This window comes from Miscanthus floridulus, chromosome 5 (assembly GCF_019320115.1).
Source record: "Miscanthus floridulus cultivar M001 chromosome 5, ASM1932011v1, whole genome shotgun sequence".
NCBI classification, from domain to species: Eukaryota; Viridiplantae; Streptophyta; class Magnoliopsida; order Poales; family Poaceae; genus Miscanthus; species Miscanthus floridulus.
Genome location: NC_089584.1, coordinates 94,357,895 through 94,380,858, shown reverse-complemented (window position 1 = coordinate 94,380,858; position 22,964 = coordinate 94,357,895). Strand labels below are relative to the sequence as shown.

General features: G+C 54.1%; 1 protein-coding gene across 1 annotated transcript; it reads right to left on the bottom strand.

Moving 5' to 3' along the window:
- Positions 1–10,818: 10,818 nt before the first annotated feature.
- LOC136454946 (uncharacterized) lies at positions 10,819–11,121 on the bottom strand. The gene has a single exon (XM_066455179.1). The coding sequence runs from the start codon at positions 11,119–11,121 to the stop codon at positions 10,819–10,821; it is 303 nt and encodes a 100-aa protein (XP_066311276.1).
- Between the last annotated feature and the right edge of the window lie 11,843 nt (positions 11,122–22,964).

Genomic DNA, 22,964 nt, shown 5'->3' with positions numbered 1-22,964 from the left:
GCGTTGTGCGAACAGAGGCGGCGAGTCCGAGCCCTGTAGCCTGTTCTTGTGGCGGTGTGGTCGTCGGAGTGGTCCGTCCTTGGAGCGCTAGGGCGACGTGCTAGTCACATTCGATCCTGTGCGTCATGGGAGCTCCAGGGCTGTCTTAGAGCGGGCGCAGCGGTCAGCGTGCGGGTCGCTGTGGATTGACTGCGTGCAAGGCCGAGGCTCGGTTGGTGCCGAAGCCAAACCACGGTGGGGGGTCTCGGCAGACGTGAATCCCGAGATAGCCAAGACCCTGCGTAGAGTGCCGAGGCCCAGAGGGGGCGGTCGATCTGATACACTGGTTCAGAGGCGATGATGACCCGGGCCAGATTTCCCATGCTACGTTGTCTTCGGGGCGGGAGTTACGGGGCACAGTTTTAGTGAGGGCGCTGATCGTGGGCACAGCGTCAGAATACAGTGGCCGGTAATCCCTGCCATGCCCTGTCTCAGCCGGTATGGCGCTGATGCGACTTCTTGTCCCATCGGCCTCTCCGCGGTGTCGAGCCGTCGTCTGGCTGAGATTGCGGGAGTGGTTGACGCATTAATGGGACGTGACATGCTGTCGAGAAGACCGGTCGAGGCGGGAGCGACGGGTTGTCGTCAAGCCAGCCTCGAGCGATACGAAGGATAGCAGTCCCATCCGAGGCTGTACGCACGGGGCCTCGGGCGAGACGAAGATTGGGCTCCTTGCCGAGGCCTTTCGCGAGAGGCCTCGCACGAGGCGGAGATTTCGTCAGAGCACTGAGACCTCCCGTGCAAGGCCTCAGGCGAGGCAAAGAGCCGGTGGGCTCGGACGGGGCTGGTGATGAACCTATGGCTTACCTTCTGGCTTCGTTGTTGATGGGATTTAAGTGACTCTTTTGGTGTACGCTCGGGGTACCCCGTTCTATGGTACCCGACAGTAGCCCCCGAGCCTCGGGGGGAGTGCGTGCACTCTCCTAGAGGGTTTGTTGAGACTTGGCTTGCAGCCGCTCCTGTAGGGATTGTGTCTCGCTTCTTGAGGTTTTGGTGGGTGCGTGCGAGCGCACCCGACGGGTGTAGCCCCTGAGGCCCTGGAGGAGTGGAGTCATTTCTCCAGGGGCTTTTTTCGTGTTTTGGGTGAGGAGTTTTTATCGTATTTGTTGAGCCCTCAAGTGCGAGTTTGGGTCGCGGAGTCTCGGCAAGGTTGCAGGAGGAGCCCCCTAGCCTCTGCACGGAGCAAGAGGTCTGTCAGGGATTCCCCTAGCTTTTTGTACAACCCTCACGCTTCCTTTTTACTCGGAAGGAGGGGTGGAATGTGCCAGGCTACCCTCGGTGGGCACGAGCGTTGGCACTTTCGGTGAGCTATTATCGGGTAAGTCCGAGTGGAGGCCCGTGCCTCGTTCACTAGGGGATGGCTGGCGGTCCAGAGACGCACTCCAAGAGTACCAGAGGGTTTCTCTAGTGGGTGCCGAGGCCATTCGCTGGGCCTCAATGGCTCGGTGCCTCCCTATGGTGGAATCCCATTCGGAGACCTCCCTGCCGGTCTCGGACACAACTTAGGATGCCCCGAGCGACTGTTTGTTCGGGCCTCGGCCATTCGTGGGCTCGCCCATAGTCATCCCTGACTCTGTTGCCCTGGGGCGGCTGTCGAAACCTCAGGGGGCCCAGCCTTCGAACCCCTGGACCGTAACGGGCTTGGTGCCCTTTATCGTATTTGTAACAAAACTTCTAGTGCGGGCTTAGGTCGTTTGTCTTTGTCTTGGGTGCAGGAGGAGCCCCCGAGCCTCCGCCCAGAGTGAGAGGGCGGTCAGGGGTCCCCTGGCTTTTTTGTTCGACCCTCACATATCCTTTTCGTTCGGACAGAGGGGTTGTTTGCCGAGCCCATTCGGGTGCGAGCCAGAGCCGCTGGGTCTTGGCAAGGTTGTAGAAAGAGCCCCCTAGCCTCTGTACAGAGCAAGAGGGCCGTCGAGAGTTCCCCTATCTTTTTGTACGCCCCTCACGCGTGAGGGTTTGTTTACCGAGGCCCCTTTGGGCACGAGCCTAGGTCGCGGGGTCTCGGCAAGGTTGCAGGAAGGGCTCCCTAGCCTCTGCACGGAGTGAGAGGGCCATCGGGAGCTCCCTTGGCTTTTTGTACGACCCTCACGCTTCCTTTTCGCTCGGAAGGAGGGGTTGTTTTGCCGAGCCCCCTCGAGTGCGAGCCGGGGTCGCGAGGTCTCAGCAAGGTTGCAGGAAGAGCCCCCTAGCCTCTGCACGGAGCAAGAGGTCCATCAGGGGTTCCCCTGGCTTTTTGTACGACCCTCACGCTTCCTTTTCGCTCGGAAGGAGGGGTGGAATGTTCCAGGCTACCCTCGATGGGCACGAGCGTTGGCACTTCCGGTGAGCTGTTATCAGGTAAGTCCGAGTGGAGGCTCGTGCCCTGTTTGCTAGGGGACGACTAGCGGTCTAGAGACGCACTCCAAGAGTACCGGAGGTTTTCTCTAGTGGGTGCCGAGGTCGTTCGCTGGGCCTCAGTGGCTTGGCGCCTCCCTACGGTGGGATCCCATTCGAAGACCTCCCCGCCGGTCTCGGACACGACTTAGGGCGTCCCAAGCGTTTCGCTTGCTTGGGCCTCGGCCCTGTATGGGCTCGCCCGTGGTCATCCCTGACTCTATTGTCCTGGGGTGGCTGTCGAAACCCCTGGGGGCCCAGCCTTCGAACCCCTAGATCGTAATAGGCTCAGAGCCCGATTCCTTCATCTGAAAGGAATAGGGCGGGGGGAATATCTTCCCCATCAGCTCGGCAACGGCTGGCGCACCTTTTGAGGTGGTTTTCTGGGGAGACAGAACGATGCCTGCTGCTGTAGCAGTCGGGCGCAACGTGGTGGATGGGACATAACTGTTCCCATAATTAATGAGAAAAAGGTGGGCACATGGGCGGTAAAATCAGATCGGGGTTAACCACGCTGGATCCAGGGGAAACTTCCCCGATTTCATCGCCCGTCCATTTCGCCTTCTCCCCGCATAAATACGCAAAGAGCCTTGCCCCTCCTCACCTTACCTTGCCTGCATTAGCTCTACCCCCATCGAGCCGTCGCTAGAGCAGCGGGTGCCAGGAAGAAGAAGGGAGAAGAGCGAGCCAGGGAGAGAGAGCGAGAAAGAGAGAAAAACTCACCACCGTATTCGATCCCTCCACCGCATCCATGGCCGGCGACATCGTTGTCATCGAGGTGGACCCTTGGGATCCATCTGACGTCACCACAGAGATGCTTTAGTCGCTCGTCAACGGCGGACTCCTTCGTCCGATGATGGACCCCAATAGGCCAGAGTGGATTGCTCCGTCGGGCAAGCCGGAGCCGAGGCCTCGCGACGGTTACGTCGTGAGCTTCGTCTCCTTTCACGAGCGCGGCCTCGACGTCCCAGCGGATCGGTTCATGTGGGCGCTCCCGCACTACTATGGCGTGGAGCTCCATAACTTCAACCCCAACTCCATCGCATAGGTGGCCATCTTCGTTACCGTCTATGAGGGGTACTTGGGGATTGCTCCCCATTGGGAGTTGTGGCTCCATCTCTTCCGGGCAGGGCATACCACTAAGCCAACGGGGACGTCGGGCACAAGGAAAGCGATGAGGGCCAACGGCTGCACTCTCCAAGTGCGCTAGGACCGCCAGCACCTCTACATCCCGGCCCAGCTCGCGTCATCCAATCGCTGATGGTACACGAGCTGGTTCTACCTTCGCAACGATGACGGAGGACTTCCCTCCTACACTGGGCGGATTGTGGGGAGCTGCCCGGAGAGATGGAAGTACGGCGTCCCAAGGGAGGATCAGCCCAAGTTGCAACCGCTTCTAGAGGGGCTGGAGAGGCTGTGGGGCCATGGCCTTACCACGGCTGTAGTTGTGGCTGCCTTCCACCACCGGAGGGTGCTACCGCTGATGGCTCGGCGGCGGCGCCTGTTCGAGATGAGGCCGGGGAGCCTAATGAGGGCATCCGAATGTCCTCCTCCACCCTTTTCGATGAGGAAATTCTTCGTCGGGTGGGGGAGACGGTGGAGGCGAAGCTGAGGGGCGGCAACCTAACCCCCATCGCGATGCACCCATCACGAGGGTTCCTCTCGCTGGTAAGTCATGCGTCGCTGTAGCCCCGAGCCTCCTCTGTTTCTCCTTACTTCTTGTTCCCTTATGCGCGTTCGCCGTTCCTATAGGGGATGAGGGACGTGCGCGCCTCTCCGCCACTCGTTCCTGAGGACATGAGGCGGCGGGCGATCAACCGGGTGCACGCTGAGGCACAGAAAAAGCGGAAAGACGCCAAGGCGGCGAAATGCACGAAGAAGATCCTTGCGCGTGAGGAACTGGATAAGCGCCGCCAGCAGCAAAGGAAGGATGGCCTCCCATTGGAGGAATCCCCATCGCCATCGCTGTCGACAGAGGCCTTGGACGGGGATGACGAGGGCGAGATGGGGTGAGGTCCCCTGGACCATCTCCCTGACATAGGGGAGACGATGCCTAGGGCATCGGCCAGCAGCCAGGCGCTGCCAGGAGGAGGAGGAGCAGACCTGGGGTCGGCAATTGCCTGCTCTGGGGCCGAGGCCGACACACCCAAGGCGCGGGCGTTGGGCAAACACGCCGTTAGCCCAGTGGGCTCGGTGGCGGCGGTGGAGCAAGTGGCGATGGAGGTGACGCAACTGCCCCCGCAGAGGACCGAGGGGGCACTAGGGTCTGTTGAGGACCAACCGGCGCCGATGGACACAGAGGCCATGCCTCTACCGCCGCCACCGCCTTTGCGGACAAGGGTCACCGTGGCGAAGCGGTTGCCACCCCGCTCGAGGTAGGTGTATTTTTGGTGGGGTCGCAGTGCCTTCCGTTCGTTCTTTTGTCTTGTGCTGACCCTACGAACGTTTTGTCCTTAGTCAAAAGCGACCTGCGGAGGTGCCTATGTTGGCGCCCCTTAAAGCGCTCAAGGTTAACCCCGGCTCCACCGCCCACTAGGTGGCGGAGGCGCAAGCCACCCTGCATCGTGGCGCGGCGTCGGCGAGGGCTGACCCGAAGGAGCTGGCCACTCAAGGAGGGGCTGTCGAGGTGGCCCTAACACAGAAGGGGGGGGGGCGGCGCCTCTGCCCCGCGATGGCGAGGCCCATGGGTCGGATGCGGCCGAAGTTCCCTTGGCCACCGAGACCACCGGGACCGACGTCCCCGGGGTTTCACAGGCCGGGGCAACGGAGGCTGTGGCGCCCAGGACCATCGATGCCATTGCGGCGGGCACCGGAGCCCTCACGACCGCCGAGGCCATGATGGCGGAGGCCAGAGCCCTCAAGACCACCGTGGCCACGATGGCGGAGGCCGGAGCCCCTGGGACCACCGAGGCCACGATGGCAGAGGCTGGAGCCCCCGGGACCACCGACGCTGATGTGATCATGGCGGGGCTGCCGGCCCAGGAAGTGGAGATGAAGGCGGCGGAGGCCTTGGCGGCACCCTTGGTTCAAGGCCCGCCGCCGTTGCGAGAGAGCGCTCGGGAGGTGGAGATTCTTCTGATCTCCTCCGATGATACTTCCTGGGCGCAGGAGATGGACAGCGTCGAGGTGGCCGGTGTCGTGGAACAGCTGGTTCCAACCCTGGGCGAGGGAAGCTCGGCCCTCGCACGGGTGCGACCCGAGCCCCGTGGGTGGAACCACCCGCGTGTCCTGTGGCAAAGCCGGGATGATCCTAAGGCAGAGCCTCTATTTGCCCTCGAGGACGTGGCCGAGGGCGGTTGCTAGGACATGTTCGAGCAGTACCGCCAGCTGGCGGAGCGGTCTCTACGGACGATGCTGTCCGTGGTGGCCAATGATTTGCCCAGAGTCTCCTAGGTTCGTGCTTTCTTTTCCCATGCGGTGGTCTTTTTCCGAGCTTTCTTTGTAGGGATTGACCCTTGTTCTATTTTCCCTAGGAGCTCGAGACCCGGTCTATTGGGAAGTTAGTCTTCCTCTGCCGGGAGAGGGATGTCTGGGACCAGGTTCAGTGGTAGAAGGGCCTTCTTGCAGGCGCCAACGAGCTCCTGTTGGCGTGGAGCGCATAGGTGGAGGACCTCCGCCTTCGTTGTGCCAACGCGAAGGTTGAGGCGGCCATGGCCTAGGAGCAGCTCGCCCCTCTGGCGGCATGGGTCAAGGAGTTGGAGGAGGAGCTCACCCGCGCAGCCAGTGATCGGGATGCCTTTAGGTCTCGAGCTGTAGAAGCTACGGCCTCGGCCACGGCTCTTGCTGGGCAGCTAGGGGCAGAATAGAATGCGCACCAGCTGATGAAAGGTGCTTTGGATGAGGCCCTTGCAGCAGCTGAGGCCTCGTGAATTAGGGCTATGGTTTGGAGGGGAAAGGCCAAGGGTGAGTCCTAGTCCCTTCGTTTTATTCGCTTTTTCTTATGTTCGTTCGCTAACTTCCTCGTGTGACGCAGAGCTAGGGAGTGAAGCTTCCAGGGTGACCGAGGCTTCTCGGGTCGAGGCTCAGCGCCTGAAGGAGAAAGCCGAGGCCTTTCAGGTCGAGGCCTGACACTAGGAGGTCAAGGCCAAGGGTGAGTTCCGTAGGCTTCCATCCCTATTTAGCTTATTTTTGCTCTCGCTCAACCCCATTCCATTTTCCATGGTGCAGAGTCAGAGGCGGAGGTTATCCAGGCAGCCGAGGCTTCTAGCGCGGTGCAGACGGTGCTCGAGACCGAGATCGGGGAGCACGAGGCACTGAAGAGTGCCGCCCGTGCCGCCTATAAGGCCCTGGTGGTCGAGGGGGTTCAGTCAGGCAGCTCCCTTGGGAGCCGTTTGATTACACTGAGCGGTCAAGTGCATGAGCGGCTCCAAGGAGCACTGCATATGGGCGTCAAGCGCGCACTGGCCGTCATCGCCTCGCACTACGTTGGTGTTGACCTTCAAGCCATCAGCAATGGCTACGTCTTGCCTGATGATGATGATGAGGCCGACGAGGTGGTGATGAAGCTATTGGAGGCGGCGGAAGGCCCTGGCACCACGCTGGCAACGTTGTTTGAAGAGGAGGTGGTCCCTCCCCTGCCGTTTGCCGATGCCGGAGGTGCTGAGCCTTGACCTGGGCCCAAGCGGCCATGTAAATAGAGTAGGAATTAACTATGTATCGTAACGTTTATGGCCGTGGAGGCCTTTCTTTGGAAGTATTCGTGTTTCTTTAATCGTTTGTCTTGTATTTCCGAGCCTTTGCCCTCTCATTGTCTCTGATCTGATTTCTTTGCAAAAAACCTCTTTAGAGCCTAAGCCGTCCCCTGGGCAAAAGGTGGTGAGGGAGCGCCATAGCCCGGAGGCTTAGGCCGTCTCATGACTCAACCAGCCTTCTGGCCCTGAGACGGGCTTTTGGTCCTTGGGTTTTCCGCAACCGATTTGTCAGAGCGTGCTAGAGGGTTTGGCGTAGGATTTTTTTCGAAAAACGACTAAAAAATAGCGCGTGAGACTTTAGGGGGAATCCCCCTTCTAGCCCCCGAGGGAGATTCGGTTCTGCGGAGGCAGAGCTGAGTCTCCCTTATAGTGTCATCGTATTGCCGAGACCAACGATAGGCTTGGGGAATTTCTCAAAAAATTAGAACAACTAAAAAACGGATTTCAATTGTATTCCGAGAAACAATATATACAATGCTTGGAATTTTAAGGATAAAAGCGATGTAGCTGTTCTATGTTCCAAGCGTTGGTGAAGATTTCACCCTTTTCGTTGGCTAGCTTGTAGGTCTTGGGCTTCAGCACTTGGGCAATGATGTACGGTCCTTCCCATGACGGTGTCAGCTTGTGGCGGCCCTTGTTGCTCTGTGCTAGCCTCAACACCAGGTCGCCTACCTTCAAGTCTCGGCCTCGGACGCGCCGGGCCTGATAGCACCATAGGGTATGCTGGTATTTAGCCGAGTGCAGCAGCGCGACGTCTCGGGCTTCCTCCAGTTGGTCGAGGGCGTCCTCTCGGGTGGTGCGGTTGCTTTGTTCGTTATAGGCCTGTAGCCTTAGGGAACCATATTCCAAGTCAGTGGGGAGGATGGCCTCAGCCCCATAGACCAGGAAGAAAGGCGTGAACCCCGTGGCTTGACTTGGGGTGTTCCTTAGGCTCTAGATGACCGATGGGAGTTCAGCGAGCCATTTCTTGCCAAACTTCTTCAACCGGTTGTAAATTCTTGGCTTGAGGCCTTGTAGGATCGTGCCGTTGGCATGTTCTACTTGGCCGTTGGTCCTTGGGTGTCCTACGGCCGACCAGGCCACACGGATGTGGTGGTCGTCGCAAAACGTCAAGATTTTTTTGCCGGTGAACTGTGTCCCGTTGTCGGTGATGATGGTGTTAGGGACCCCGAACCTGTGGATAATGTCAGTGAAGAACAGCACTGCTTGCTCGGATTTGATTCGATTGATCGGACGAGCCTCAATCCATTTGGAGAACTTGTTGATTGATACCAGTAGATGGGTGTAGCCCCCTGGGGGCCTTTTGCAGAGGCCCGACCATGTCGAGCCCCCCCACACGGCGAACAGCCACGTGATGGGGATGGTTTGGAGGGCCAGGGCCAGGAGATGTGTCTGTCGAGCATAGTACTGGCATCCTTTGCAGGAGCATACTAGCTTGGTGGCGTCGGCGACCACCGTCGGCCAGTAGAACCCTTGGCGGAAAGCGTTTCCCATGAGCGTCCGAGGCGCCGCATGGTGCCCGCAGGCCCCTGCGTGCAAGTCCCAAAGCAGTGCTCAGCCTGCCTCGGCGGTGATGCTTCGTTGGAGGACACCGGAGGGACTTCGCCTATATAATTCATTATTGCAGAGGACATAAGTCTTGGCTCGGCGTGCAAGCCGTCGGGCTTCGATCCTGTCACTAGGAGCTCCCCCGATCAAGCCAACCAAGGAACGGGATTCACCAATCCACGTCTTGGTCGGTCTGGGGAGGCTCGGTGCTAACTTCCATGATCTTGGGCTTGGTCGAGAGAGTCTCGGTAGCAGAGAGGGCTTCGATAGGTGGGCCCTCCTCTGCCACCAAGGTGTAGTCAATGGAAGGTTTGTGGAGGTCCCTGGCAAAGACGTTTGGGGGGACCAGAGCTCGAGCCGAGGCCATCTTTGCCAGTTCGTTGGCGGCCTCGTTGTACTTCTGCACGATGTGGTTTAGTTCGAGACCGTCGAACTTGTCTTCTAGGCGACATACCAACTTGTAGTAAGCCTCCATTTTGGGGTCAAGGTAGTTTGACTCCTTCATGACTTGATCGACGACGAACTGCGAGTCGCCCCGGACATCGAGACACCGTACCCCAAGCTCGATGGCGACCTGCAAGCCATTGACGAGGGCCTCATACTCGGACGCATTGTTGGAGGCGGCGAAGTGGAGCCGCACCATGTAGCGCATGTGTACTTCGAGGGGCGAGATGAAGAGGAGACCCGCGCCTGCCTCGGTCTTCATCAGAGACCCGTTGAAGTACATGGTCCAGCATTCTGTCTAGACTTGAGGAGCTGGTAATTGGGTGTCGGTCCACTCAGCCACAAAATCAGCCAAGACCTGAGACTTAATCGCTTTCTGAGGCGCAAAAGTCAAGGCTTCCCCCATAAGCTCGATGGCCCACTTGGCTATCCTGCCTGAGGCTTCCCGGTTATGGACTATCTCTCCCAAGGGGAAAGACGATACCATGGTCACTGGGTGGGACTCGAAGTAGTGACGCAGCTTGCGCCAGGCCAGGACTACGACGTAGACTAGCTTCTGGATGTGGGGGTAGCATGTTTTGGTCTCGGAGAGCACTTCGCTGATGAAGTAAATAGGTCATTGGGTGGGTAGAGCATGCCCCTCTTCCTGCCTTTCTACTACTACGGCAGCGCTGACCACTTGGGTCATTGCGGCGACGTAGAGTAAGAGGGCCTCGTCCCTGGCCAGGGGTACTAGGATGGGAGGATTTGTGAGCAGTGCTTTGAGCCTATCAAGGGCTTCTTCGGCCTCGAGGGTCCAAGAAAAGCGCTCAGATTTTCTCAAGAGCCGGTATAGAGGCAAGCCTTTTTCGCCGAGGCGCGAGATGAAGCGGCTCAGGGCCGCAAGGCATCCCATGACCCTCTGCACTCCCTTGAGGTCTCTGATTGGTCCCATGCTGGTTATGGCCGAGACCTTCTCTGGGTTGTCTTCGATGCCGCGCTCCAAGACTATGAATCCTAAGAGCATGCCTCGGGGGACCCCGAACACACACTTCTCGGGATTGAGCTTGATGCCCTTCCCTCTAAGGCATTTGAAGGCTATCTTCAAGTCGTTGACGAGATCTTTGGCCTTTCTGGACTTGATCACGATGTTGTCCACATAGGCCTCGATGGTTCGCCCAATGTGGTTGCCAAAGACCTAGGTCATGCACCGCTGGTATGTGGCCCCCGCGTTTCTGAGGCCAAAAGGCATAGTCACGTAGCAGTACATGCCGAATGGGGTGATGAAAGAAGTCGCAAGCTGGTCGGACTCTTTCATCTTGATTTGATGGTAACTAGAATATGCATCAAGGAAAGACAGGGTCTCGCAGCCCGTGGTGGAGTCAACGATCTGATCGATTCAGGGTAATGGGAAGGGGACTTTTGGATAGGCTTTATTCAAACCGGTGTAGTCTACACATATCCTCCATTTCCCATTTTTCTTCCTAACTAACATGGGGTTGGCCAACCACTCTGGGTGGGACACTTCCTTGATGAACCTGGCCACCAAGAGTTTCTGCACCTCCTCGCCGATGGCCCTACGCTTTTCCTCGTCGAATCGGCGCAGGCATTGCTTCACCGGTCTAGAGCCGGCCCGGATGTCCAAGGCGTGCTCGGCGACCTCCCTCGGTATGCCCGGCATGTCCGAGGGACTCCATGCGAACATGTCGGCATTCACACGGAGGAAGTCGACGAGCACGGCCTCCTATTTGATGTTGAGGGTGGCGCTGGTCCTCAGTGCCCGGTCGTCGAGGCAAGCGGGGTCGACCGGGATGAGCTTGATGGCCTCCGTGGGCTCGAACGTCCCTGCACAATGCTTGGAGTCAGGCGCCTCACCACTGAGTTGGTCGAGGTTGGCGGTGAGGGTCTCGGCCTCCACGAGAGCCTCGGCATACTCGATGCACTCGACGTCGTAGTCGTATGCATGTTCGTATGTGGACTCAATCGTGATGGTACCGCTGGGGCCTAGCATCATGAGCTTGAGGTAGGTATAGTTGGGGACTACCATGAACTTGGCATAGCACGGCCGCCCCAGGATGGTGTGGTAGGTTCCCTGAACCCGACCACCTCGAAGGTAAGGTCCTCCTTACGGTAGTTGGAGGGGGTGCCGAAGTAGACGGGAAGGTCGATGCGTCCGAGGGGTCGCGTGCGTTTCCCTGGCACGATGCTGTGGAAAGGTGCGGCGTCGCCTCGGAGCCTCGACTGGTCGATCTCCAAGAGCTCCAGGGTGTTGGCGTAGAGGATATTGAGGCCGCTGCCTCCATCCATCAACACCTTGGTGAGTCGGGTGTTGCCGATGATCGGGTCGACAACAAGTGGGTACTGCCTGGGATTCAGAACATGGTTAGGGTGGTCATCTCGATCAAAGGTGATCGTCTCCCGAGACCAGTCAAGGTACCAGGGAGTGGCCACCTTGACCGAGAAGACCTCCCGACGTTCCCTCTTTCGCTGCCGCGCTGTAAGACACGCCGAGGGTCCACCGAAGATCATGAAGGCGTTGTGTACCTTGGGGAACCCGTCGTCCTTGTCATCGTCCTGGTCGCCGGCGCCCTTCTGCTTGGCGTCGTCGTCGGGGAGCCCGAGCCTGGCGTAGTAACACCGCAGCATGGAGCAATCCTCGAGGGCGTGCTTTACCGGGCCTTGGTGGTAAGGGCAGGGTTTCTTAAGCATGTCGTCGAAAGGTTTAGGGCCCCTAGGGCCTCAGGGATTCTTGTATTCTGCGGCCGCGACTAGATCGGCCTCGAGGACGGCCCACTTCCCCTGGCGATCCTTCTTCTTTCTTTTGGGGAGGCGGGGAACCGAGGCCTCGGGGGCCTCATCCCTCTGCTTCCCCTTAGCGTCGTTCTCGGGGAAGATGGCCCCTATAGCCTCTTCGCCTGAGGCGAAGTTGGTGGCGATGTCGAGGAGCGCGGCATGTTTTGGCCTAATTCTCGGACCAAGTCTCGGCAGGTGGTGCCAGATACAAAAGCCTGGATGATCTCTGAGTCACCGACGCTGGGCAACTTGGTACACTGTTTAGAGAAGCACCAGATGAAGTCTCAGAGAGACTCGTCTGGTTTCTGGTGATAGCTCTTAAGGTCCTAGGAGTTTCTAGGGTGCATGTATCTGCCCTAGAAATTCCCGACGAAGATTTGAACCAAGTCGTGCTAGTCGTGGATCTGAGAGGGAGGAAGGTGCTCGAGCCAGGCTCGCACCGAGTCTGACAAGAGCAAGGGGAGGTTGCGGATGATGAGCAGGTCATCGTCCGCGTCGCCCAACTGATAAGCCAGGCGGTAATCGGCAAGCTAGAGCTCGGGGTTGGTCTCGTCGCTATACTTTGTGAGGTTGGCCGACTGGCGAAACCGGGCTAGAAACTGAGAGTTGTGGATGGCTCTGCTGAAGACTCGAGGGCCAGGTGGTTCAGGAGAAGGACTGCGGTCTTCCTCACTATCATAACGGTCGCCCTGATGCAGATGGTAGCCTCGGGTGGGCCCCTCACTATCGTGGCATCGTCGTCGGCCGACCACCTCATGGTCGCCCTACGCCTCGTGTCGGTTATCGAGGTGGTCGTGGACCGGGGGGACCCTATTGATTGCCGGCACCCGAGCGGGCTCGGGACGAACCGAGGCCTCCCTATCCTACTGATGTGGTGCTGAGGGGAGGACCAAGACGGCACCGCGCCGCCGGGTGGTGGAACTCTTGGCCTGCTACACCACGGTGGTCTCGAGGAGATCCCAGAGCTCACCGCGAACCCATTGCCCTTCCGTGGTGGAGGGCATGGGCATCGCGCGCACTAGCATCGCCGCAGCCGTGACATTCTGGCTAGCGCGATTGAAGATTGGGGGACGATCGTCCCCTTCGTCGTCGTTGATGCGGTGGTGCACGTCACGAGCCCATCGCCGCGCTCCTTCACCATCACCATGGCCCTGCTGCTCCTGCTTGAGAGTGTTTCAGAGTTGTTGCAGAAGGAGCCGATCTTGCTCAACCTTGGCCTGTAGCTCATGGAGCTGCTCCAGGTCTGGGCGTTGAAATTGTCCGAGGGTGAGGTTCTCATTCCGTGCTGCCGGTGGGACAATGCATGAAGGCGTGGCATCGCCTATTCCCTAATGAAGCGAAGTGCAGTTGCCTACCCCCTCGTCCTCGTCGCCCGTGCTTGGCATCCCAAGTCCGACGTGGAAGCACTCACGAGAGGGATCGTAAGTACCTTCATCGTCAGAATCGGAGTAGCCAAAGCAATAGTCACTTGCGGCCAAGAAGCAATGCATGGTTTCGCGGTCGTGGAGGTCGGAGAAATCCACTCCGGCCCATGCCACGTCCTCCTCTGAGGAGTTGACGTGGGTGTGGGTCAACGCGGTGGTGTCGAAGTCAAAAGCAAAGCGCTGGTGGCGCTCCGAGAGATCCGTGTGAGCGGAAGCATAGGCGTAAGCATAAGAGGCGGCGGCATTTCTCAACCCAAAGGGGTATGGAGATAGTGCCATCGCTGGGCTCTGCTCTGCCGGAGTTGGTTCCTCAGAGAGTGGTGGAGCGGAGCTTGATGTCGGGGCGTCACCGGGTGCCACAGGCATTTTTCCCTTGTCTAGGCTTAGGCTAGACAGGTCCCCAACCAGGGACCTTGCGCCAACAGCTGGTCGTGGGATAGCGTCGGAGAGCGGCGAGTCACCCTAGGTTCGCGTGGCATCGAGGTGATCTTGCTTGCGTCGTGCCTAGCGAGCGCGGCGAGAGCGGCCGCCCGGGCGCCGCCTGCGCCTGGGCTGCCGGTGTGTGACGTCGTCGTCGATAGGCGGGGTTCGAGGTGTGAGGAGTACCATGTCGTACTTGTGCCCTAGAGACATGAACTCTAGGTTCCCAAACCAGACCACCATGCCGAGACGCAGTGGTCATACGGGGTCTACCGTCCGAAACTTGTTGGGATGATGAAGCTGACATGCAGAGTCCCCTACCTGGCGCGCCAACTGTCGGTGTTTTGGACCGGGGGATCCTCAACCAACTAGTAAATTTGTACTACATGTTCCCAATCTCGGATGGTGATGCAAAGAGACACAATGCTTATACTGGTTCAGGCAATTAGTGCCCTACGTCTAGTCTGAGAGATCGATCTTGTATTCCTTGCACCGAAGTGCTTGTAGTAGGGGGTTACAAGCTAGGTGAGAGAGGGAGCTAGTTCCAGGTCTCGGTGGGGAGTGATGTGGGCTGCTTGAGACATTGCTCTCCGATGGTAGGGAAGTGTGCGTGTTATAGGGTGTTGTTCTTTGTCAGTGCCCCCCTAGAAATGGCCCAAGTCCCTTCCTTTTATAGTTGGAGGGAGGACAGGGGTAGTACATGTACTAACTATACGGCGTCATGCGAACAGAGGCGGTGAGTCTGAGCCCTGTAGCCTATTCTTATGGCGGTGTGGTCGTCGGAGTGGTCCATCCTTGGAGCGCTGGGCGACATGCTGGTCACATCCGATCCTGTGCGTCATGGGAGCTCCAGGGCTGCCTCGGAGCGGGTGCGGCGGTCAGCGTGCGGGTCGCTGTGGATTGACTACGCGCGAGGCCGAGGCTCGGTTGGTGCCAAAGCTGAACCGCAGTGGGGGGTCTCAGCAGACGTGAATCCTGAGATAGCCGAGACCCTAGCATAGAGTGCCGAGGCCCGGAGGGGGCGGTCGATCTGATACGCTGGTTCGGAGGCGACGATGACCCGGGCCAGATTTCCCATGCTGCATTGTCTTTGGGGCGGGAGTTATGGGGCACAGTTTTAGTGCGGGCGCTGATCGTGGGCACAACACCAGAATACAGTGGTTGGTAATCCCCGCCATGCCCTGTCTCAGCCGGTATGGCGCTAATGTGACTTCTTGTCCCTTCGGCCTCTCCATGGTGTCGAGCCGTCGTCCGGCTGAGATTGCAGGAGTGGTTGACGCATTAATGGGACGTGACATGCTATCGAGAAGACCGGTCAAGGTGGGAGCGATGGGTTGTCGTCAAGCCAGCCTCGAGCGATACGGAGGATAGTAGTCCCATCCGAGGCTGTACGCATGGGGCCTCGGGCGAGACGAAGATTGGGCTCCTTGCCGAGGCCTTTCGCGAGAGGCCTCGCGTGAGGCGGAGATTTCGTCAGGGCGCCGAGACCTCCCGTGCGAGGCCTCAGGCGAGGCGGAGAGCCGGTGGGCTCGGACAGGGCTTGTGATGAACCTATGGCTTACCTTCTGGCTTCGTTGTTGATGGGATTTAAGTGACTCTTTTGGTGTACGCTTGGGGTACCCCGTTCTATGGTACCCAACAACGCACTGCAGCAGTTGTGTGTTCGACACCATCAAGATGATGTCGTCGACATAGACAAGGAGGTAGGCCATGGCGATGCCACGTCGATAGACGAACAGTGACAAGTCAGAGCCGGTGCGGGCAAATCTGGTGGAGCGGAGGTGCGCACCCAGCTGCTGAAACCACACCCGCGGTGCCTGCTTGAGTCCATAGAGGGACTTGACGAGGAGGCAGACATGATCCGGAGTGTCATCGACGAAGCTCGCCGGCTGATGACAGTAGACGCTGATAGAAACATTACAGGATCACTAGCCATAGATTTAGCATACCTACTGACATTTGATAAAGTGTAAACCCTAGAACATATACTAGTATGAGATTAATAGACAGAGTGAGAGAGATAGGGGTAGAGGAGGTGTAAACCATCGTCCACCTTCATAGAAGACGAGCTGGCCATGGGGTTGCTTGACGGTGGCACGGTGAAGCCTAACAGTGAAGGCATTGTCGCTGTGGTGATGGTGTAGAGGCGGCGGTGGTCGGTGGCGGTCTTTCCATCTTTGGTAGCACCCCCTCTTAGATCGGTTAGGGTTTTGGGAATATAGGTGGAGCGTCTGGCGTATCAGGTGAACCTCATGTCTTGTGCCCCGGCCCCCACCTCCCTTTTTATGGCTCTGTACGATGGGGGGCCACCAACCATGCAATGATTGGGCGCCCCCGATCAGGGCGCGCATCCAAGGACCCAATTGGCCTTTGGTTGGAGATCATCTAATATTCTCTCCCTTGATCTCACCTTATGACTTAAACTCAACTTACTTATTTTATCTTGTTCTTATTTCATCACAGATCAGTGCATAGAGCGTGCCTTATCGTCACGGTCAGTTGCCATTAGATTAAACAGCTACAATACACATCTCTGTCTTAAAATAGATTCTCAACTAGGCCCTTATTGTCTAGGAATCATGGGCTTTCCCTTAAACCCATGCCGGCTAAGTGTTCTCTGAACACGTAAGCCTTTGGTAAGCGGATCCACGAGCATCTTTTCTATTCTTATATGCTCAAGACTAATTATATGATCCTAGACTTTATCTTTCACAACATAATACTTTATGTCAATGTGTTTGGCAGCACCACTTGACTTATTATTATGAGTATAATATACTACTGGATTATTATCGCAATATAACTTGAGTGGTTTATTTATGTCGTCTACTACTTTTAACCCGAGCATGAATTTATTCAGCCAATTCACCTACCCTGTGGCCTCATAACATGCTATAAACTCGGCATACATTGTGGACGATATAGTGATGGTTTGCTTTGAGCTTTTTCATGATATAGCTCCTCCTGCGAGAGTGAATATATATCCTAATGTAGACTTTATGTCATCTCCCGCATAATCAGAATCTATATTTCCCTCTATGTGCAGGGAATCAGATCTTCTGTACATTAGCATGAGACCCTTTGTACCTTGTAGGTAACGCAAAACTTTCTTTACTAATTTCTAATGTTCTATTCCTGGATTACTCTGATATCTGTCAAGTAACCCGATAACAAACGCTAAGTCAGGGCGAGTACACACTTGAGCATACTGCAAACTTTCGACAGCTGAACTATATGGAACTGCCTTCATTTGATCTATCTCATATTGGTTCCTGGGACATTAAAATTCCCCATATCTGTCGCCCTTAACTATAGAAGCAGGTGAAGACTTATAATTTTGCATACTGTATTTCTTTAGAACTTTTTCTAAATATGCCTTTTGTGATAATCCTGAAACCCCATTTTCTCTATCTCGGTGAATCTCTATTCCTAGGACGAGCGAAGCTTCACCGAGATCCTTCGTATCAAACTTTGAGGACAAGAACTTCTTTGTTTCTAGTAGTAGATTAATATGCGAGCAAGATGTCATCCACTTACAAAACTAGGAAAATATATTTTCCATTCTTGAACTTTACATAAACGTAATTGTCCTCTACATTTTTTTGAAACCCAAACTTTCTTGTTGTACTATCAAACTTCAAATACCACCATCTTGAAGCTTGTTTTAATCCATAAATTGATATCTTCAAGCGGCATCCCATACGTTCTTTTCCTTCCACAACAAAACCTTTCGATTGTGCCATGTAAATATTTTCCTCTAGATCCCTATTTAGGAACGCCGTCTTTACATCCATCTGATGTAATTCTAAATCGTAATGTACTACAAGCGCCATTATGATTCTAAAAGAATCCTTATATGAGACAGAAGAAAATATCTCATTGTAATCTATGCCTTCCCTTTGTGTGAAACCTTTCACCACAAGTCGCGCTTTAAATCTCTCTATATTCCCTTTGGAGTCATGTTTAGTTTTGTAGACCCATTTACAGCCTACTGTCTTGGCTCCTGTAGGAATTGTTTCTAAGTCCCGAACACCGTTGGTTTTCATTGATTTTATTTCATCTTCTATGACTTCAAGGCACTTGAATGAGTGAGCGCTTCTCATGGCTTCTTAAAATGAGGTGAGATCACCCTCTATTTGAAACTTCTCACATTCATAAACTTCGTAATCATCAGGAATGGCTGGTCTCCTGACTCTTTGAGACCTTCTAGGGGCCTCGTTAGATGACGCTTGTTCTATATGAGGCTGTTGTTGCTCTCCCTCATATGTGACAACGGATTCTAGGGGATCTTGAAGGATAGGTTCCTCATGTTCATTCATCGTTGCCACAGGAGAATTAACAACAGGTGTTGTTACTACAATGTCTTACACTATTCGTACAACAACAACATGTAGCGTGAAGAATGGCTCTTGAACCATAGGAGTGGGCACGTATACCCACTTTTCTTCAAAACTAATTTCTCGCAGTACCATGCTCCCCCTGATCATATCATTCTCCAAGAAGACAGCATGTCTTGTTTTTACAAACTTCGTTTATCTGCCAGGACAATAGAACCGATAACCTTTTGACTTTTCTGGATAGCTAATGAAATGACAACTGACTGTCTTAGAGTCTAGTTTTCCTATGTTTGGGTTAAATACTTTAGCCTTAGATGGACAACCCCACACACGTAAATAGTTTAGTGATGGTTCCTTTCCTATCCACAACTCATATGATGTTTTGGGCACCGACTTACTTGGCACTCGATTAAGAATATGAATGGTGGTTTTCAATGCCTCCATCTATGCACTTACCGGTAAAGAAGAGTAACTTATCATGCTTCTCACCATATCCATTAGGGTACGGTTACGTCTTTCAGCTACTCTATTCTGCTGAGGCTCGCCCGGTGTAGAATACTGGGCTACTATACCATTTTCCTGTAAGAACCTTGCAAAGAGTCCAGGAACTTGGCCATATGGGGTGTGTCGACTATAGTACTCTCCCCCATGGTTGGACCTTACGACCTTAATCTTTAAGTTGTGCTAATTTTCTACTTCAGCATTAAATATTTTAAATTTATCTAATGCTTTCGATCTTTCCTTAATTGGATAAATATAGCTAAAACGAGAATAGTCATATGTGAATGTTATAAATGAATCATAATCATCCACACTCTTCATAGGAAAAGGACCACATATGTCTGTGTGAACTATTTCTAAAATTCCTGCGCTTCATTTGGCATCTTTCTTTATTTTCTTAACATACTTTGTTTTTATGCAATCTATGCATTGTTCTAAATCTAAAAATTCTAAAGGCGGAAGAATTGATTTTTAATCAATTGCTCTATTCTCCCCCTCAAAATATGGCCTAAATAACAGTGTCATAATTTCGAAGATACATCATGCACTCTCTTCCGCTTATTTGTTGCATTCATAGATGAAGAGGCATTCTCATTCTCAGTACTTACATCATTCACATTCTCAGAAAGTGATAATAAATAAAGGTTGTCTTGTCGGAAGGCAAGACCAACACACTTATTATTAATCACAATCCTACATTTGCCATTACTAAAATGGCAATCATAGCCATCATCATCTAAACGTGAAACACTTATTAAGTTTCTTCGCAAAGAGGGTACATAAAGAATATCTGAAAGCTACAGTCTAAAACCATCATCTAATTCTAGAGAAAGATCTCCAATGGCTTCAACATCAGCTTCAACTCCATTTGCAACTTTAATTATTCTTTCTCCTCTTTGCAGGGTCCTCGTACGGAATCTCTGTAATAAATTTTCAACATGAACAGTTGCATCTGAATCAATCCATAAAATAAATTTTGCATAACTTAAATACAAGGATTCATCTATAAATGTAATGAAATCCTCACCTTTCTTCATAAGGCTCTTCAGGAAGTCTAGACAGTCCCTCTGGTAGTGTCCATGCTTTTTGCACCATTTACACTGACCTTTCTCAACTTGAGCATTGTTGTTCTTCGGATGGTGGTCATTCTGAGGGGCTTTCCCTTAAGGTTTGGCATTCTTATTGAAGTTCTTTTTCTTGTTATCCTTCACAAGGTTAGCAGAGTCACCCTATAAGGATTTTAGCCTCTCCTCTTCTTGAACACATATTGCGATGAGCTTCTCTATATCACACTTATCGGGCTGCATGTTGTAATTAACAACAAAACTTTCATATTCCTTTGGCAAGGAAGCAAAAACAAATGAATCAGGAACTCATCCTTGAGCCCCAAATCCATTGGCTTCAGCTTTGAAGCCGTGTTGCTCATCTTCAGTATGTGCTCTCTGATACCGCCACCAATATATTTCTCATTGAATAATTTCTTGATCAAAGTACTAGCATAAGCCTTTGAAGAGCCAGTGAACTGACTCTCCACCTTCTTAAGATACTCTGTGCCGGTGTCACAATCTGGGATAGACCCTCTTATTGCATCTAAAATTGTGGACTTAACCACCATCAAGCACTTGCGGTTTAAAATGTCCCATTTCTTACATTCGAGATCATACTTCATCTGCACTTCTGCATGATCTCGTTGCCGAGCAGTGAAATCAGCATCAGTCTCATTATCTTCCCTCACCGGGTCCACTGGCTCAGTCGGACATGGAGAGGTAAGCGCTAGGTCATTTTCAGACAGCGCAAGTGCTAGTTCATACTTCTCTCGCCGTACCCTATAGTTGCACCCTTCAAGAGGCGGTATGTGCGAGATTAAAGCCATTGGGTTGAGTCCTGAAAAACACCCCTAGAGAAAGTGAGAAAATATGACATCATAATTGCATGATTTAATTTAACGTTGGTCAAAATTAAAACAAACAACATTCTTATACACTAATTCTACATCACCGTTGAACAGAAATAGAATTAATGCATGGAAAACCTTATGAATAAACATTATAATATTGTTATTATCAACGTTGGTTAGAAAAATAATAATATTATGATTTACTGATTAAAAATGACTACTCTTCAAATTAAATTCTCCTGTTGGTTCGAATTTAATTAGAAGATAATAAACTTTAACATTGCAGCGGAAACATGAAAAAATTCATTATCTATTTTTAGAAGTATTTCACTTTTCTCAACTATTCTCTAAAAAATTATCCCGTTGGTTCAAATTTTGACAGAGATTTTAAACTAGACAAATATCATCAAAAGGTTGCTTCTGAAAAAGAATAAAACATAAACTCGTAGTTCACTATTCATTTAGCCCAGACATGATGAAGCATTCGTGGCCCACGTCCGCGCACGTGGCCCAGCGTCGTGAATCGACCCACTACGCGTGCGCGCAGCACCTCCCACGCGCCCAGGCCGCAACCTATGCCTGGGCTAGGATTTCCCATGCCCGTCTCGGCCTAATCTAGGTCTAGCAAATCACAGCCGTTGATCACAATCGGACGGCGGGCTGTTGTTTGCGTGAGAACAAAACCCCACCGCGGCGCGGGCGCCCTAAACCCTAAATCATTCTCGCCTCCCCTCCCATTTCCTCTCCTCAGTGCAGCCAGAAGAGAAAGAGAGAGAGCAACGCAGTGGCGCCGCCGCCGGTCCCCTCGTTGGCACGCACGCTCGCCATAGGCTGAGTACGCCGCCATTGAGTGGTCTGGGCGACGGTGCCCTCACCCCCATACGTGCTATGGTGGGCATGGCCTTAACGCTAGATCTAACCCTCTCTCCCCGTCGCACCCGAGGTCAACGCAAGAGGTGGATGCGCCGCCGTGGTGCCCTTCGTCGATGCGCGCGTGCGTCCGAAGCCGCGCGCGGCGCCGTCGAGTGGCACCGCGGTGGTGCCCTTTGCACCCTATGCTCTTGTGTGCGATGTCATAGAGCACCGACGAGCCAGCGGCTCTCTCAGCGCGCGCTGTCTTCCCGCACGACAGCGGTATCGCCGGCGGTGTGGAAGATTCCTAGGTAGGTCTCTCCCTTTGCCAACCTTTCATTTTTCTAGGGTAGGGTTAGGGTTAGGGTTAGGGTTAGGGTTAGGGTTTGAGTAATGTTCTTCTTCCCCGAGCTATTTATGCGGGTTAGGGTTAGGGTTCGAGTTCGAGTTTCTTTTCAAAACCGAGACCCTTTCTTACTTCTTTTCTTCACCCGATTTGGGTTTAGGGTTCGATGAACCCTCTGCTTAGATCCGAAATGGATCTATCACCTCCTTCTAAATGCTGCTACTCGGTTTTCTACTCCGATAGGCTAGATCTACGCCTAGTTAGGCGTCTGATACCATTGATAGAAACGTTATAGGATCACTAGCCATAGATCTAGCATACCTACTGACATTTGATGAAGTGTAAACCCTAGAACATGTACTAGTATGGGATTAACAGACAGAGTGAGAGAGATAGGGGTTGAGGAGGTGCAAACCATCGGTCACCTTCGTAGAAGATGAGCTGGCCATGGGGTTGCTTGATGGTGGCGCGGTGAAGGCCGATGGTGAGGGCGCTGTCGCTGTGGGGACGGTGCAGAGGTGGTGGCGGTCTTCCCGTCGTTGGCAGCACCCCCTCTTAAATCGGTTAGGGTTTAGGGACTGCAGGTGGGGCGTCTGGCGGCTCAGGTGAACCTCGTGCCTTGTGCCCCGGCCCCCACCTTCCTTTTTATGGCGATGTGCGACGGGGGCCCACCAACTATGGAACGGTTGGGCGCCTCCGATCAGGGCGCGGATCCAAGGGCCCAATTGTTGGGCCAATTGGTTGGAGATCATCTAACAGACGCGTTCCGCCAGATCGCCATGGAGGAATGTGTTTTTGACGTCGAGCTAGTGGACTGGCCATCGGCGCGATGCAGCGAGGTGCAGCACGGTGCGGATGGTCGTCGGCTTGACCATCGGGGAGAAGGTCTGATGAAAATCGACCCCCGGCCATTGAGAGATGCCGCACACAACCTAGCGGGCCTTGCGGCGTTCCAGCGAGCCATCGGGAACCATGGAGTAGAGCCAGGAAACAATGCACGCGTCCACCTGCAGCCATTCTGGATCATCGATCATGGCGGCCGCATCGACGGTGCCGTCGATGTGGTTGACAAGACCGAGCTTTTTGAAGGTAAGCTCGAAGAAGGATCTCCATTGGCAAAAATTCCCATCGTCCGTGTTGAGGGTGGCAGGGACGTGGCTACAGATGTTAATGAGGACGATGGTGGAGGCCGAGGGAGGCACGGGTTTGGCGGGAGAGGCAAAAGGGTTAGTGTCGGCAGAGGAGACCGAACCGGTGGGGCTCGCCATGGCCGAAGGCAGCGGAAGAAGAAGGAGAAGATCGAAGAAAGGCAGATACCAT